The sequence below is a fragment of the Salmo trutta genome, unplaced genomic scaffold (genome assembly GCF_901001165.1).
Source record: "Salmo trutta unplaced genomic scaffold, fSalTru1.1, whole genome shotgun sequence".
Taxonomy (NCBI): Eukaryota; Metazoa; Chordata; class Actinopteri; order Salmoniformes; family Salmonidae; genus Salmo; species Salmo trutta.
Genome location: NW_021822742.1, coordinates 170,506 through 188,084, shown reverse-complemented (window position 1 = coordinate 188,084; position 17,579 = coordinate 170,506). Strand labels below are relative to the sequence as shown.

The 17,579-nt window shown below is 45.8% G+C and overlaps 2 protein-coding genes across 3 annotated transcripts in view; one reads left to right on the top strand and one right to left on the bottom strand.

The window, feature by feature from the left end:
- The first annotated feature begins 263 nt into the window (after positions 1–263).
- The window catches only part of LOC115184128 (ubiquitin-associated domain-containing protein 2), a 29,973-nt gene continuing 12,657 nt past the window's right edge, over positions 264–17,579 (top strand). The window contains exons 1-4 of the mRNA XM_029745116.1: positions 264–434; positions 727–851; positions 2,137–2,256; positions 3,658–3,764. Of these exons, the coding sequence (XP_029600976.1) occupies positions 404–434; positions 727–851; positions 2,137–2,256; positions 3,658–3,764 (383 nt within the window). The 5' untranslated portion in view covers positions 264–403. The remainder of the gene's footprint in view (positions 435–726; positions 852–2,136; positions 2,257–3,657; positions 3,765–17,579) is intronic.
- Positions 5,688–17,350, bottom strand: LOC115184129 (G-protein coupled receptor 183). Of its 2 annotated transcripts, XM_029745117.1 has the most exons (4): positions 17,089–17,350; positions 14,120–14,434; positions 7,204–7,793; positions 5,688–6,021 (listed from the first exon to the last, which is right to left on the bottom strand). In XM_029745117.1, exons 2-4 carry the CDS (start codon positions 14,406–14,408, stop codon positions 5,731–5,733), a joined length of 1,170 nt encoding a protein of 389 aa, XP_029600977.1. In that variant the 5' UTR covers positions 14,409–14,434; positions 17,089–17,350; the 3' UTR covers positions 5,688–5,730. The 2 variants fall into 2 exon arrangements, with proteins under 2 accessions (XP_029600977.1, XP_029600978.1); XM_029745118.1 differs by lacking the exon at positions 17,089–17,350 and having other exon boundaries at positions 14,120–14,722.

The window sequence follows — 17,579 nt, the reverse complement described above, 5'->3', positions numbered from 1 at the left end:
AAAACGTCTCTTTGATCACTTGCTGCTGACGAGGACAGCATCCATCAAATGGATTAAATGAAATGAGGGCCAGTGAAGAAATACAATTACTTAAGTTATGCAATTGAGTGCATGTTTTGTTATTGTGGCAATGACCTGTATAACCAGCTATAATAACGAGAACCTTTACTGACCATTGATAGTGACATAGCGACCTCATGTGGCAATTTATATTCAGTGCATCTCGAGATTTGCGTGTCAAAAACAACAATCTCGAGCAATTTTGGACGATCTCGACCACCGTACTCGATACCCCTTCCCCTCTGTCTCCCTATGATGTTTTTCTTTCTTTGTAACTTTTAGCTACTATAGCTAAGTTTGTACCTTCACACAGACAGTCATTCTATTTTTTTCGTTTTCCATCATGTTCACGACCACCGGTTCCCGAGGGCTCGGTAAGTACCAGACTAGTTGATTCGTGTACGAGTGATTTCTCTCGGTCCTGTCTCGCAGCTTTGCGCTGTCATTCATTCTAGATGAATCTCAGTATTTGGACGATTCGAGCCTATACCATGTTTCATTGAATAAACGACGCTTAATGCTGGCTCAGGACTGTAGACAGAACCCACATTTCCAAACAGTATTTAACGTTACCAGGAACAAGTACTCTGTGCTGTAAACTCTGATAGAGTATCAAATTGATTGTGCCCTACAGGTAGGTGATTGATTGGTTGCCTCCCCCCACAGATAAGGCCCCCCTGTCTAAAGGTCTCCTCCTGGTCCTCAGTGGTCTGACTGTCGTGCTAACCCTCCTGCCGCAGTACCATCACCTGTTCACCTACAGCCTGCAGGCCATCACGCAGCAGCACCAGGTAGTGGAAGAGAGAGTGTCGTAAACCTCTCCTATCTCCTGTGTGTCATATTGCCAAAGACAGTACAGTATGAAGATAGGCAGAAACTGCTTCTCCAATAGAAATCCCTGATCACGCTTGTAGCCGACCTTTGGCTAAACTCATACCCAGAAACACGTAGTCGCGCCGAACTGCGCATGTGCAGGCCGTCAACTCAAGGCACTCCTTCGATATAAAGTTGTTTTTGATAAAAATGATTACATGTCAGTTTGTCACTTTCACGTGGTTGTAGTAATGACAGTTTCAGCTACTTAAGACATTGGCTCAAATCTCGGTTTTGCATTTAGATGTTGAGAAAATGAATAACTAAGGACACATTTTTCGATCTGGTCTGCCAAGTGTGTTTCTGTAGTGTTCCCAGAAGTGTTGTGATGTTGCACCTCTGGGTTTAGAAACTCTGTGATGTGTGTACTGTGTAATAACCCTCCTCCTCTATAAGGTGTGTTTCTGTAGTGTTCCCGGAAGTGTTGTGATGTTGCACCTCTGGGTTTAGAAACTCTGTGATGTGTGTACTGTGTAATAACCCTCCTCCTCTATAAGGTGTGTTTCTGTAGTGTTCCCAGAAGTGTTGTGATGTTGCACCTCTGGGTTTAGAAACTCTGTGATGTGTGTACTGTGTAATAACCCTCCTCCTCTATAAGGTGTGTTTCTGTAGTGTTCCCGGAAGTGTTGTGATGTTGCACCTCTGGGTTTAGAAACTCTGTGATGTGTGTACTGTGTAATAACCCTCCTCCTCTATAAGGTGTGTTTCTGTAGTGTTCCCGTAGTGTTGTGATGTTGCACCTCTGGGTTTAGAAACTCTGTGATGTGTGTACTGTGTAATAACCCTCCTCCTCTATAAGGTGTGTTTCTGTAGTGTTCCCAGAAGTGTTGTGATGTTGCACCTCTGGGTTTAGAAACTCTGTGATGTGTGTACTGTGTAATAACCCTCCTCCTCTATAAGGTGTGTTTCTGTAGTGTTCCCGGAAGTGTTGTGATGTTGCACCTCTGGGTTTAGAAACTCTGTGATGTGTGTACTGTGTAATAACCCTCCTCCTCTATAAGGTGTGTTTCTGTAGTGTTCCCAGAAGTGTTGTGATGTTGCACCTCTGGGTTTAGAAACTCTGTGATGTGTGTACTGTGTAATAACCCTCCTCCTCTATAAGGTGTGTTTCTGTAGTGTTCCCAGAAGTGTTGTGATGTTGCACCTCTGGGTTTAGAAACTCTGTGATGTGTGTACTGTGTAATAACCCTCCTCCTCTATAAGGTGTGGCGGTTAGTGTGTGGCAGACTGATCTGTCTGGACCTAAAGGACACCTTCTGCAACAGTCTGCTCATCTACAACTTCCGCATCTTGGAGAGACGCTTCGGCAGCACAAAGTTTGCTGTAAGTTCATTTCAGCCTAGTTTGTAAATCTATGTTAGACTCACTGGGCACATTCCAGCTGGTGGTTATTGCAGTCGTGCTGCACAGATGATCAGTTGTTTAATCAAATTATCATGACGATGTGGTGATGATGATTTTATGTTATGTCATTGTTTCATACTATAACATCCAGGTTCTTCCTGTAGTCTTAACTGCAACATCCTGGCACTTCCTGTAGTCCTAACTGTAACATCCTGGCACTTCCTGTAGTCTTAACTGCAACATCCTGGTTCTTCCTGTAGTCTTAACTGCAACATCCTGGCACTTCCTGTAGTCCTAACTGTAACATCCTGGCACTTCCTGTAGTCTTAACTGCAACATCCTGGTTCTTCCTGTAGTCCTAACTGCAACATCCCGGTTCTTCCTGTAGGCCTAACTGTAACATCTTGGCTCTTCCTGTAGTCCTAACTGTAACATCTTGGTTCTTTCTGTAGTCCTAACTGTAACATCCTGGCACTTTCTGTAGGCCTAACTGTAACATCTTGGTTCTTCCTGTAGTCCTAACTGTAACATCTTGGCTCTTCCTGTAGTCCTAACTGTAACATATTGGTTCTTCCTGTAGTCCAAACTGTAACATCTTGGTTCTTTCTGTAGTCCTAACTGTAACATCCTGGCACTTTCTGTAGGCCTAACTGTAACATCTTGGTTCTTCCTGTAGTCCTAACTGTAACATCCTGGCACTTCCTGTAGTCCTAACTGCAACATCCCGGTTCTTCCTGTAGTCCTAACTGTAACATCTTGGTTCTTCCTGTAGTCCTAACTGTAACATCTTGGTTCTTCCTGTAGGCCTAACTGTAACATCTTGGTTCTTCCTGTAGTCCTAACTGTAACATCTTGGTTCTTCTTGTAGTCCTAACTGCAACATCTTGGTTCTTCCTGTAGTCCTAACTGTAACATCCTGGCACTTCCTGTAGGCCTAACTGTAACATCTTGGTTCTTCTTGTAGTCCTAACTGTAACATCTTGGTTCTTTCTGTAGTCCTAACTGTAACATCCTGGCACTTCCTGTAGGCCTAACTGTAACATCTTGGTTCTTCCTGTAGTCCTAACTGTAACATCCTGGCTCTTCCTGTAGTCCTAACTGTAACATATTGGTTCTTCCTGTAGTCCTAACTGTAACATCTTGGTTCTTCCTGTAGTCCTAACTGTAACATCCTGGCACTTCCTGTAGGCCTAACTGTAACATCCTGGCACTTCCTGTAGTCCTAACTGTAATATCCTGGCTCTTCCTGTAGTCCTAACTGTAACTTATTGGTTCTTCCTGTAGTCCTAACTGTAACATCCTGGCTCTTCCTGTAGTCCTAACTGTAACATATTGGTTCTTCCTGTAGTCCTAACTGTAACATCTTGGTTCTTCCTGTAGTCCTTCCTGTTTGGGACGTGGGTGCTCACTGCACTGGTGGACTTCCTGCTGGCCGAAGCGTTTCACTACCTGTTTGACTACCAGGTGGCTGAGCTGCCTGCCGGACTGTGAGTACCTCTACCTTTACACCTGTCCTTCACAGCTGGACCTCTAACTTGGCTTCACACATGTCCTTGACACCTGAGCTCAATCCCTAAATCAATCCCTTGCTCCTATGGACTCCTTTCCTTGAAGTGTGCACTTGTTCACTGAAGGTGTAACGTTGTATTAACACCACTAGAGAGCAGTGAGATCAATGAGGGGCTCAATGTGCTGCAGCTACTTCCAAACCAGCTGCAGGCCAACTAGGAAGTACTGGTACTCCTTGACCTTTTACCTAATAGAGAGAAGTGTTGTGTCGCTCTTTTAGGGAAGTGAGTTGTCTGTGTTAAGTTTACCAGGTATGAAACTAAAGACATTAAGTTTAGGCCAGACCTTGTGAAATAGAATGGTTTTAATTCCACTTCAAACAGCAGTTAAAAAGGAAGTATTGGAAGTGAAAGCATTTAATTAGGAAAAGCATAAATATCTGTACAAAGTTCAATGTGCCGGAAATGTTGAAGATGAATCAGTAAAGGTAGGATTGTATCTCTGCATACGGCATCCTGTTGTGTAGGTGGCCCTTTTAGTTATGGAACCTTGTAAAGGCTGTTTTCTTGTGTTTATGGGACCTTCCATCTTTTTCACATTAGTTTTGAAATAGCAGAGTGAGCAAGGATGTCAAATTAAAACAAGCATTTGTTATTGCACAAGTTCAGGTAGTCTCTCTCTGTTTCAGTTCCTTTTTCTTCCGTTTGGTGTGAATATAACCCAGGACAAATAAATGTGTCTAGACTAGTGGTTCTGTGTCTCTATGGCCTAGTGGTGGTCATCTCCAGGACCAGGACAGACTAGTGGGTCTGTGTCTCTATGGCCTAGTGGTGGTCATCTCAAGGACCAGGACCAGGACAGGCTCTGGGGCTACTCAGCCGGATATGGCTCCTGTCTCAGGGGTAGTTAGTTAGATATGGCTCCTGTCTCAGGGGTAGTTGGTTGGATATGGCTCCTGTCTCAGGGGTAGTTAGTTGGATGTGGCTCCTGTCTCAGGGGTAGTTAGTTGGATATGGCTCCTGTCTCAGGGGTAGTTAGTTAGATATGGCTCCTGTCTCTGGGGTAGTTGGTTGGATATGGCTCCTGTCTCAGGGGTAGTTGGTTGGATATGGCTCCTGTCTCTGGGGTAGTTGGTTGGATATGGCTCCTGTCTCAGGGGTAGTTAGTTGGATATGGCTCCTGTCTCAGGGGTAGTTGGTTGGATATGGCTCCTGTCTCTGGGGTAGTTAGTTGGATATGGCTCCTGTCTCAGGGGTAGTTAGTTGGATATGGCTCCTGTCTCAGGGGTAGTTAGTTGGATGTGGCTCCTGTCTCAGGGGTAGTTAGTTGGATATGGCTCCTGTCTCAGGGGTAGTTGTTTGGATATGGCTCCTGTCTCTGGGGTAGTTGGTTGGATATGGCTCCTGTCTCTGGGGTAGTTGGTTGGATATGGCTCCTGTCTCTGGGGTAGTTAGTTGGATATGGCTCCTGTCTCTGGGGTAGTTAGTTGGATATGGCTCCTGTCTCTGGGGTAGTTGGTTGGATATGGCTCCTGTCTCAGGGGTAGTTGGTTGGATATGGCTCCTGTCTCAGGGGTAGTTGGTTGGATATGGCTCCTGTCTCAGGGGTAGTTGGTTGGATATGGCTCCTGTCTCTGGGGTAGTTGGCTGGATATGGCTCCTGTCTCAGGGGTAGTTAGTTGGATATGGCTCCTGTCTCAGGGGTAGTTAGTTGGATGTGGCTCCTGTCTCTGGGGTAGTTAGTTGGATATGGCTCCTGTCTCTGGGGTAGTTAGTTGGATATGGCTCCTGTCTCTGGGGTAGTTAGTTGGATATGGCTCCTGTCTCGGTCTCCGGCTCTCCTGTCTCAGTCTCCGGCTCCTGTCTCAGTCTCCGGCTCTCCTGTCTCAGTCTCCGGCTCCTGTCTCAGTCTCCGGCTCTCCTGTCTCAGTCTCCGGCTCCTGTCTCAGTCTCCGGCTCCTGTCTCAGTCTCTGGCCCAGGAATGGTATTGGTAACATCATCTAAAGCAACAGGACAAGCTGCGCGGCTACCCAGCCTGCTCCTCCCGTCCCGGGTCCCTCCCCGTTTGAAGGGGGTGTCCTCCCCGGTTCGGACCACGCTGGAGAAAGAGGCGCTGACCTGAACCCTCAACATCTTCATCACCCTCCTCTTGTAACCCTTACAGGCAAAGAAGTAGACAAAGGGGTCCAGGCAGCAGTTGAGGTTCATGAGACACACTGTGAAGTGTAGAGACATCTGAAGGGATGGGAGAGAGGGGTTAGTGGAGGAGTCGCTCACACGTGGATTGGAGATGGACATTGCACACACGCTTAAATACACAATCTCATGGTCAACACAAAAATCCAATGAGTTTAACAGATAGGCCTATGTTTGTGTGTCAGTGGAGGCTGGTAGAAGGCGCTGTCGGAGGAAGGGCTCGTTGTAATGAATGGAATTCATGGAACACATCAAAAAGATGGAAACCACGTTTGACTCGTTCCATTTATTCCATTCCAGCCATTACAATAAGCCCATCCTCCTATAGCTGCTCCCACCAGCCTCCACTGGTGTGGAGATAACTACCTGAAAGGCCTGTAGCTCGGTACAGCCTGGTGTGGAGATAACTACCTGAAAGGCCTGTAGCTCGGTACAGCCTGGTGTGGAGATAACTACCTGAAAGGCCTGTAGCTCGGTACAGTCTGGTGTGGAGATAACTACCTGAAAGGCCTGTAGCTCGGTACAGTCTGGTGTGGAGATAACTACCTGAAAGGCCTGTAGCTCGGTACAGTCTGGTGTGGAGATAACTACCTGAAAGGCCTGGAGCTCGGTACAGTCTGGTGTGGAGATAACTACCTGAAAGGCCTGGAGCTCGGTACAGCCTGGTGTGGAGATAACTACCTGAAAGGCCTGGAGCTCGGTACAGTCTGGTGTGGAGATAACTACCTGAAAGGCCTGGAGCTCGGTACAGCCTGGTGTGGAGATAACTACCTGAAAGGCCTGTAGCTCGGTACAGCCTGGTGTGGAGATAAATACCTGAAAGGCCTGGAGCTCGGTACAGCCTGGTGTGGAGATAACTACCTGAAAGGCCTGGAGCTCGGTACAGCCTGGTGTGGAGATAACTACCTGAAAGGCCTGGAGCTCGGTACAGCCTGGTGTGGAGATAACTACCTGAAAAGCCTGTAGCTCGGTACAGCCTGGTGTGGAGATAACTACCTGAAAGGCCTGGAGCTCGGTACAGCCTGGTGTGGAGATAACTACCTGAAAAGCCTGTAGCTCGGTACAGCCTGGTGTGGAGATAACTACCTGAAAGGCCTGTAGCTCGGTACAGCCTGGTGTGGAGATAACTACCCGAAAGGCCTGTAGCTCGGTACAGCCTGGTGTGGAGATAACTACCCGAAAGGCCTGTAGCTCGGTACAGTCTGGTGTGGAGATAACTACCTGAAAGGCCTGGAGCTCGGTACAGCCTGGTGTGTATCTCAGCTTTCGGATCATATACTGCAGGATGTTGATGTGATAGGGACTGAAACACACTACAAACACCAACACTACCCCTGCTATCACCCCCGTCGCCTTCTGGCTCCTCAATGACCTGTGACCTCGCCCACCGACCCCACTTCTCGTCACCAGCCGCAGCTTCCAAAGCAACACCAAGTAGCAACACAGGATGGTAGCAACGGGAACGCCGTATCCCATGACGACGGCTCCAATGAGGACGTAGGGGAGGCCCTCCACGGCCCCGTTCTCAAAGTTGGGGTACTCCATGCAGGTGGTGGTCCCGTCCGGCTCGGCCCGGGTCATGGTCACGGAGAGGAGGGGTAACGTCTGGACCAGGACTAGAACCCACACCCCTACGCAGACGTAGCGGACGGTCCGGGCCCGGCAGAACCTGGTGTAACGTAGAGGGAGAACCACGGCTACGAAGCGGTCTACGGCCAGGCAGGTCATGAAGTTGACCCCTGCGTAGGTGTTGACGTAGAACAGAAGGGCGGTGAGCCGACACAGGGTCTCCCCCAGGGGCCAGTGGAAACCTAGAGGCAGAGGCAGGGAGACTGAAAGATTACCAAGAGAGGTTAGTCCACTTCTGGAACATAACAAGAGGCCAGGGCTACAGGGATCTGTCTCTCAGGAAAAAGTGTCTGTATGGATATTATCAACCTACATTTAAAAACTTACAGTGCCTTCAGAAAGTATTCACACCGAGTGGTGGAAAAAGTACCCAATTGTCATACTTGTGTAAAAGTAAAGATACATTAATAGAAAATTACTCAAATTAAAGGCACCTAGTAAAATAGTACTTGAGTAAAAGTCTGACAGTATTTGGTTTTAAATGTACTTAAATATCAAAAGTATAAATGACTTCAAATTCCTTATATTAAGCAAACCAGATGACATCATTTTCTTGTTTTTATTTATTTACAGAAAGCCAGGAGCACACTCCAACACTCAGACACCATTTACAGATAACCAGGAGCACACTCCAACACTCAGACACCATTTACAGATAACCAGGAGGACACTCCAATATCAGACACCATTTACAGATAACCAGGAGCACACTCCAACACTCAGACACCATTTACAGATAACCAGGAGCACACTCCAATATCAGACACCATTTACAGATAACCAGGAGCACACTCCAACACTCAGACACCATTTACAGATAACCAGGAGCACACTCCAACACTCAGACACGATTTACAGATAACCAGGAGCACACTCCAACACTCAGACACCATTTACAGATAACCAGGAGCACACTCCAACAGTCAGACACCATTTACAAACAGAGCATTTGTGTTTAGTGAGTCCACCAGATCAGAGGCAGTAGGGAGGACAAGGGATGTTATCTTGATAAATGTGTGAATTGGACACATGTCATATCCTGCTAAGAATTCAAAATGTAACGAGTACTTTCAGGTGTCAGGGAAAATGTATGGAATAAAAACAACATTATTTTCTTTAGGAATCTGGTGAAGTAAAAGTAGTAAAAAAAAAAAATGAATAAGTAAAGTACAGATACAAAAAAAACAGACTTAAGTAGTACCTGAAAGTATTTTTACTTACAGCAAGTACTGTTCACACCCCTTTACTTTTCCCACATTTTATTGTGTTACAGCCTGAATGCAATATGGATTACATTTTGTGTCACTGTGGAATTTAGTTTAGACATTTTTGGAGAAATTCTTTTAAAGCTGAAATGTCTTGAGTCAATAAGTATTCAACCCCTTTGTTAAGGCAAGCCTAAATAAGTTCAGGAGTAACAATGTGCTTAACAAATCACATAATAAGTTGCATGGACTCATTCCATGTTCAATAATAGTGGTTAAGATAATTTTTGAATGACTACCCCACGTCTGTACCCCACATACAATTATTTGTAAGGTCCCTCAATCGAGTAATACATTTCAAGCACAGATTCAACCACAAAGACCGGGGAAGTTTTTTCAATGAAATTGAATATTCCTTTGAGCATGGTGAAGTTATTAATTACACTTTGCATGATGAATCGATACACCCAGTCACTACAAAGATTCAGGCATCCTTCCTAACTCAGTTGCCGGAGAGGAAGGAAACCGCTCAGGGATTTCATCATGATGCCAATGGTGACTTTGAAATAGTTACAGAGTATAATGGTTGTGATATGAGAACTAAGGATGGATCAACAACATTGTAGTTACTCCACAATACTAACGTAAATGACAGAGTGAAAAGGAAGCCTGTATTCCAAAACATGCATCCTGTTTGCAACAAGGCACTTAAGTAATACTGAAAAACAAAGTCCTGAATACAAAGTGTTAAGTTTAGGGCAAATCCAACACAACCCATCACGGAGTACCACTCTTCATATTTTCAAGCATGGTGGTGGCTGCATCATGTTATGGGTATGCTTGTCATTGACAATGACAAGGGATTTTTTTTAGGATAAAAAGAAACAGAATACAGCTATAAACACAGGCAAAATCCTAGAGGAAAACCTGGTTCAGTCTGCTTTCCAACAGACAATGGGAGACAAATTCACCTTTCAGCAGGACAATAACCTAAAACACAAGTCCAAATATACACTGGAGTTGCTTACCAAGAAGACATTGACTGTTCCTGAGTGGCATAGTTACCATTTTAACTTAAATCGGCTTGAAAATCTAGGGCAAGACTTGAAAATGGCTGTCTATCAATGGTCAGTCAATTTGACAGTTTAAATTTTTTTTTTTTTTTTTAAGAATAATGTGCAAAGCTCTTAGAGATTTACCCAGAAAGACTCACAGCTGTAATCACTGCCAAAGGTGCTTCTACAAAGTATTGACTCAGGGGTTTGAATACTTATGCAAATTAGATATTTCTAAGAGTTCATTTTCAATACATTTGCAAAAATGTCAAAACATGTTTTCACTTTCATTATGGAGTATTGTGTGTATTTTAATTCAGGCTGTAAAAACAAAATGTGGAAGAAGTCAAGGGGCATGAACACTTTCTGAAGGCACTGTATAATTTCTACATACCTACTATCTGCTTTTAGTTGTTTGTTTTAAACTACTTCAAAACTATTTTTAAACGGATGTGGCCCACGAGCCACCATTTGAGTATCACTGACCTAGGGCGCCGTAGTGGAGTATCACTGACCTAGGGCGCCGTAGTGGAGTATCACTGACCTAGGGCGTCGTAGTGGGAGTATCACTGACCTAGGGCGCCGTAGTGGAGTATCACTGACCTAGGGCGCCGTAGTGGAGTATCACTGACCTAGGGCGTAAGTAGTGGAGTATCACTGACCTAGGGCGTCGTAGTGGAGTATCACTGACCTAGGGCGTCGTAGTGGAGTATCACTGACCTAGGGCATCGTAGTGGAGTATCACTGACCTAGGGCGTCGTAGTGGAAGTATCACTGACCTAGGGCGTCGTAGTGGAGTATCACTGACCTAGGGCGTAAGTAGTGGAGTATCACTGACCTAGGGCGTAAGTGGTGTGGTATCACTGACCTAGGGCGTCGTAGTGGAGTATCACTGACCTAGGGCGTAAGTGGTGTGGTATCACTGACCTAGGGCGTCGTAGTGGAGTATCACTGACCTAGGGCGTAAGTAGTGGGGTTTCACTGACCTAGGGCGTAAGTAGTGTGGTATCACTGACCTAGGGCGTCGTAGTGGAGTATCACTGACCTAGGGCGTAAGTAGTGGAGTATCACTGACCTAGGGCGCCGTAGTGGAGTATCACTGACCTAGGGCGCCGTAGTGGAGTATCACTGACCTAGGGCGTCGTAGTGGGAGTATCACTGACCTAGGGCGCCGTAGTGGAGTATCACTGACCTAGGGCGTAAGTAGTGGAGTATCACTGACCTAGGGCGTCGTAGTGGAGTATCACTGACCTAGGGCATCGTAGTGGAGTATCACTGACCTAGGGCGTCGTAGTGGAAGTATCACTGACCTAGGGCGTCGTAGTGGAGTATCACTGACCTAGGGCGTAAGTAGTGGAGTATCACTGACCTAGGGCGTAAGTGGTGTGGTATCACTGACCTAGGGCGTCGTAGTGGAGTATCACTGACCTAGGGCGTAAGTGGTGTGGTATCACTGACCTAGGGCGTCGTAGTGGAGTATCACTGACCTAGGGCGTAAGTAGTGGAGTATCACTGACCTAGGGCGTCGTAGTGGAGTATCACTGACCTAGGGCGTCGTAGTGGAGTATCACTGACCTAGGGCGTCGTAGTGGAGTATCACTGACCTGGGGCGTCGTAGTGGAGTATCACTGACCTAGGGCGTCGTAGTGGAGTATCACTGACCTAGGGCGTCGTAGTGGAGTATCACTGACCTAGGGCGTCGTAGTGGAGTATCACTGACCTAGGGCGTCGTAGTGGAGTATCACTGACCTAGGGCGTCGTAGTGGAGTATCACTGACCTAGGGCGTCGTAGTGGAGCATCACTGACCTAGGGCGTCGTAGTGGAGTATCACTGACCTAGGGCGTAAGTGGTGGGGTATCACTGACCTAGGGCGTAAGTAGTGGGAGTACCACTGACCTAGGGCGTAAGTGGTGGGGTATCACTGACCTAGGGCGTAAGTAGTGGGAGTACCACTGACCTAGGGCGTAAGTAGTGGGAGTATCATCGACCTAGGGCGTAAGTGGTGTGGTATCACTGACCTAGGGCGTAAGTAGTGGGGTTTCACTGACCTAGGGCGTAAGTAGTGTGGTATCACTGACCTAGGGCGTCGTAGTGGGAGTATCACTGACCTAGGGCATCGTAGTGGAGTATCACTGACCTAGGGCGTAAGTGGTGTGGTATCACTGACCTAGGGCGTCGTAGTGGAGTATCACTGACCTAGGGCGTAAGTGGTGTGGTATCACTGACCTAGGGCGTCGTAGTGGAGTATCACTGACCTAGGGCGTAAGTAGTGGGGTTTCACTGACCTAGGGCGTAAGTAGTGTGGTATCACTGACCTAGGGCGTCGTAGTGGAGTATCACTGACCTAGGGCGTAAGTAGTGGAGTATCACTGACCTAGGGCGTCGTAGTGGAGTATCACTGACCTAGGGCGTCGTAGTGGAGTATCACTGACCTAGGGCGTCGTAGTGGAGTATCACTGACCTAGGGCGTCGTAGTGGAGTATCACTGACCTAGGGCGTCGTAGTGGAGTATCACTGACCTAGGGCGTCGTAGTGGAGTATCACTGACCTAGGGCGTCGTAGTGGAGTATCACTGACCTAGGGCGTCGTAGTGGAGTATCACTGACCTAGGGCGTCGTAGTGGAGTATCACTGACCTAGGGCGTCGTAGTGGAGCATCACTGACCTAGGGCGTCGTAGTGGAGTATCACTGACCTAGGGCGTAAGTGGTGGGGTATCACTGACCTAGGGCGTAAGTAGTGGGAGTACCACTGACCTAGGGCGTAAGTGGTGGGGTATCACTGACCTAGGGCGTAAGTAGTGGGAGTACCACTGACCTAGGGCGTAAGTAGTGGGAGTATCATCGACCTAGGGCGTAAGTGGTGTGGTATCACTGACCTAGGGCGTAAGTAGTGGGGTTTCACTGACCTAGGGCGTAAGTAGTGTGGTATCACTGACCTAGGGCGTCGTAGTGGAGTATCACTGACCTAGGGCGTAAGTAGTGGAGTATCACTGACCTAGGGCGTCGTAGTGGAGTATCACTGACCTAGGGCGTCGTAGTGGAGTATCACTGACCTAGGGCGTAAGTGGTGTGGTATCACTGACCTAGGGCGTAAGTAGTGTGGTATCACTGACCTAGGGCGTAAGTAGTGGGAGTATCATCGACCTAGGGCGTAAGTGGTGTGGTATCACTGACCTAGGGCGGAAGTAGTGTGGTATCACTGACCTAGGGCGGAAGTAGTGGGGTATCACTGACCTAGGGCGTCGTAGTGGAGTATCACTGACCTAGGGCGTAAGTAGTGGGGTATCACTGACCTAGGGCGTCGTAGTGGAGTATCACTGACCTAGGGCGTAAGTGGTGTGGTATCACTGACCTAGGGCGTAAGTAGTGTGGTATCACTGACCTAGGGCGGAAGTAGTGTGGTATCACTGACCTAGGGCGTAAGTGGTGTGGTATCACTGACCTAGGGCGGAAGTAGTGTGGTATCACTGACCTAGGGCGTCGTAGTGGAGTATCACTGACCTAGGGCGTCGTAGTGGAGTATCACTGACCTAGGGCGTAAGTGGTGTGGTATCACTGACCTAGGGCGTAAGTGGTGTGGTATCACTGACCTAGGGCGTAAGTAGTGGGAGTATCATCGACCTAGGGCGTAAGTGGTGTGGTATCACTGACCTAGGGCGGAAGTAGTGTGGTATCACTGACCTAGGGCGTAAGTAGTGGGGTATCACTGACCTAGGGCGTCGTAGTGGAGTATCACTGACCTAGGGCGTAAGTAGTGGGGTATCACTGACCTAGGGCGTCGTAGTGGAGTATCACTGACCTAGGGCGTAAGTGGTGTGGTATCACTGACCTAGGGCGTAAGTAGTGTGGTATCACTGACCTAGGGCGGAAGTAGTGTGGTATCACTGACCTAGGGCGTAAGTGGTGTGGTATCACTGACCTAGGGCGGAAGTAGTGTGGTATCACTGACCTAGGGCGGAAGTAGTGTGGTATCACTGACCTAGGGCGTCGTAGTGGAGTATCACTGACCTAGGGCGTCGTAGTGGGAGTATCACTGACCTAGGGCGTAAGTGGTGTGGTATCACTGACCTAGGGCGGAAGTAGTGTGGTATCACTGACCTAGGGCGTCGTAGTGGAGTATCACTGACCTAGGGCGTCGTAGTGGGAGTATCACTGACCTAGGGCGTAAGTGGTGTGGTATCACTGACCTAGGGCGGAAGTAGTGTGGTATCACTGACCTAGGGCGGAAGTAGTGTGGTATCACTGACCTAGGGCGTAGTAGGCTATCCTCAGAGGCAGGGCCAGGGTGAAGAGGACGTCGGAGGCGGCCAGGTTGGCAGAGTAGAGTGTGGTGGAGTTGATCTTGGCCAGGTTGGGTCTGATGACGTGCAGTGCCAGGGCGTTACCTAGGAGGCCGAGCATGAAGACCAGGCTGTAGTGGAGAGACATGAGGACGCGGGCGACGGGGCGGTGGTCGTACAGGTTGGTGCAGACCAGGGAGGAGGAGGTGTTGGAGTGAAGGTTCAGCGTGGAGTTCACACCCTCCAACCACGACATGATGGTTAGTAACAGGAAGTATAAATCTGAAGCACAGCAGATGAGGGTTTGGGTGAAGATGGGTATGCCTCATAAGATTGTGGACACTTGCAGTAGTTTAAAATCAACGGACAAAATAAGAGCAATGTTCCATTTGTCATGCATCATTTGCTCTATAACACTTATGAACGCATGAAATAATTGCAACCCAAAATATACCCACAATTTGTGGGGAAAATTCACTTTCCTGTGAAAAATATCTATGCTTAAACCTGTGTAAACAACATACTGTATTATACAGTGGTGGGAAAAGTACCCAATTGTCATACTTTAGTAAAAGTATAGATACCTTTTTAGTAGAAAGTTACTCAAGTAAAAGTGAAAGTCAGCCAGTAAAATTCTTCTTGAGTAAGAGTCTAAAAGTATTTGGTTGTAAATATTCTTAAGTGTCAAAAGTAAAAGTAAAAGTGAAAGTATATATCTCTTGTTTAGTGAGTCCTCCAGGCCAGAGGCAGGAGGGACGACCACGTGTGCTCTTGAAAGTGCGTGAATTTCACAATTTTCCTGTCCTGCTAAGCATTCAAAATGCAATGAGTACTTTGGGTGTCGGAAAATGTTTGGAGTAAAAAGTCCAATATTTTCTTTAGGAATGGAGTTAAGTAAAATTGTCAAAAATATAAAAATTAAAGTACAGAATCTACAAAAAACTAAAGTAGTACATTAATGTATTTTTATTTTACATCACTGGTATTATACACTCTCATATCTGTGTAAACGACATACTGTATTATACTGTACCATACCTGTGTAAACCACATACTGTATTATACTGTATCATACCTGTGTAAACCACATACTGTATTAGCCATACATACTGTATTATACTGTACCATACCTGTGTTAACCACATACTGTATGATACTGTATCATACCTGTGTAAACCACATACTGTATTAGCCATACATACTGTATGATACTGTACCATACCTGTGTTAACCACATACTGTATGATACTGTATCATACCTGTGTAAACCACATACTGTATTAGCCATACATACTGTATTATACTGTACCATACCTGTGTTAACCACATACTGTATGATACTGTATCATACCTGTGTAAACCACATACTGTATTAGCCATACATACTGTATGATACTGTACCATACCTGTGTTAACCACATACTGTATGATACTGTATCATACCTGTGTAAACCACATACTGTATTAGCCATACATACTGTATTATACTGTACCATACCTGTGTTAACCACATACTGTATGATACTGTATCATACCTGTGTAAACCACATACTGTATTAGCCATACATACTGTATGATACTGTACCATACCTGTGTAAACCACATACTGTATCATACCTATGTAAACAACATACTGTACCATACCTGTGTAAACAACATACTGTATCATACCTATGTAAACAACATACTGTACCATACCTGTGTTAACCACATACTGTATGATACTGTACCATACCTGTGTAAACCACATACTGTATTATACTGTATCATACCTGTGTAAACTACATACTGTATTAGACTGTACCATACCTGTGTAAACCACATACTGTATGATACTGTACCATACCTGTTAACCACATACTGTATGATACTGTACCATACCTGTGTAAACCACATACTGTATTAGCCATACATACTGTATTATACTGTACCATACCTGTGTTAACCACATACTGTATTAGCCTGTACCATACCTGTGTAAACCACATACTGTATTAGCCATACATACTGTATGATACTGTACCATACCTGTGTTAACCACATACTGTATGATACTGTATCATACCTGTGTAAACCACATACTGTATTAGCCATACATACTGTATTATACTGTACCATACCTGTGTTAACCACATACTGTATGATACTGTATCATACCTGTGTAAACCACATACTGTATTAGCCATACATACTGTATGATACTGTACCATACCTGTGTAAACCACATACTGTATCATACCTATGTAAACAACATACTGTATCATACCTATGTAAACAACATACTGTACCATACCTGTGTTAACCACATACTGTATGATACTGTACCATACCTGTGTAAACCACATACTGTATTATACTGTATCATACCTGTGTAAACCACATACTGTATTAGCCTGTACCATACCTGTGTAAACCACATACTGTATTAGCCATACATACTGTATTATACTGTACCATACCTGTGTTAACCACATACTGTATGATACTGTACCATACCTGTGTAAACCACATACTGTATTAGCCATACATACTGTATTATACTGTACCATACCTGTGTTAACCACATACTGTATTAGCCTGTACCATACCTGTGTAAACCACATACTGTATTAGCCATACATACTGTATGATACTGTACCATACCTGTGTAAACCACATACTGTATTAGCCATACATACTGTATTATACTGTACCATACCTGTGTTAACCACATACTGTATTAGCCATACATACTGTATGATACTGTACCATATCTGTGTAAACCACATACTGTATTATACTGTATCATACCTGTGTAAACTACATACTGTATTAGCCTGTACCATACCTGTGTAAACCACATACTGTATTAGCCATACATACTGTATGATACTGTACCATACCTGTGTAAACCACATACTGTATTAGCCATACATACTGTATGATACTGTACTCACCAGATGAAGTGCTCTTAATTCCCAGTCATCAGTGATGTTTCAGAAGAGACGTTGGTCTCCTGTGTGTGGAACAGACTCCAGAGCCATGTGTCAGGTCAGCCAGAGAATGAAACTCAACCAGTATAGATATATTTCTCTGTTGCATCAGCTACGGCCGACTATGCAGAAGTGTGCAGCTTCTGCCACAGCCTGTACCCAAACACACACTTCATTTCCTGCACTGCAAGCAACCCCTCCCTACATTTATTCTGTGTGTGTGTGTGTGCGTGCGTGCGTGCGTGCGTGTGCGCGTCTCTTTGAAATGTATAAAGATTAATTGATTTGATCAACAGGATGAATCATTTTCATCATGTGTATTCATGTTTAAGGTTATCAAGCACTCAAGATAATATCAAGGGCACAAATATGAGTGGAAACTTGTTCTTAAGGTGAACAGTGGAAATTAGAGTAAAGAGGAAGAAGGATATTGACCCAATCGTGACTAGGGCTGG

Bases quoted from the DNA above. Each gene is read 5' to 3' on its own strand.
- LOC115184129 (XM_029745117.1), bottom strand. From the start codon at position 14,408: ATGTCGTGGTTGGAGGGTGTGAACTCCACGCTGAACCTTCACTCCAAC. The intron at 7,794-14,119 runs GTCAGTGATACC...CTCTGCCTCTAG, and splicing joins GATAGCCTACTACGCCCTAG to GTTTCCACTGGCCCCTGGGG. The intron at 6,022-7,203 runs GTAGTTATCTCC...CCATCCCTTCAG, and splicing joins CCGAGCTCCAGGCCTTTCAG to ATGTCTCTACACTTCACAGT.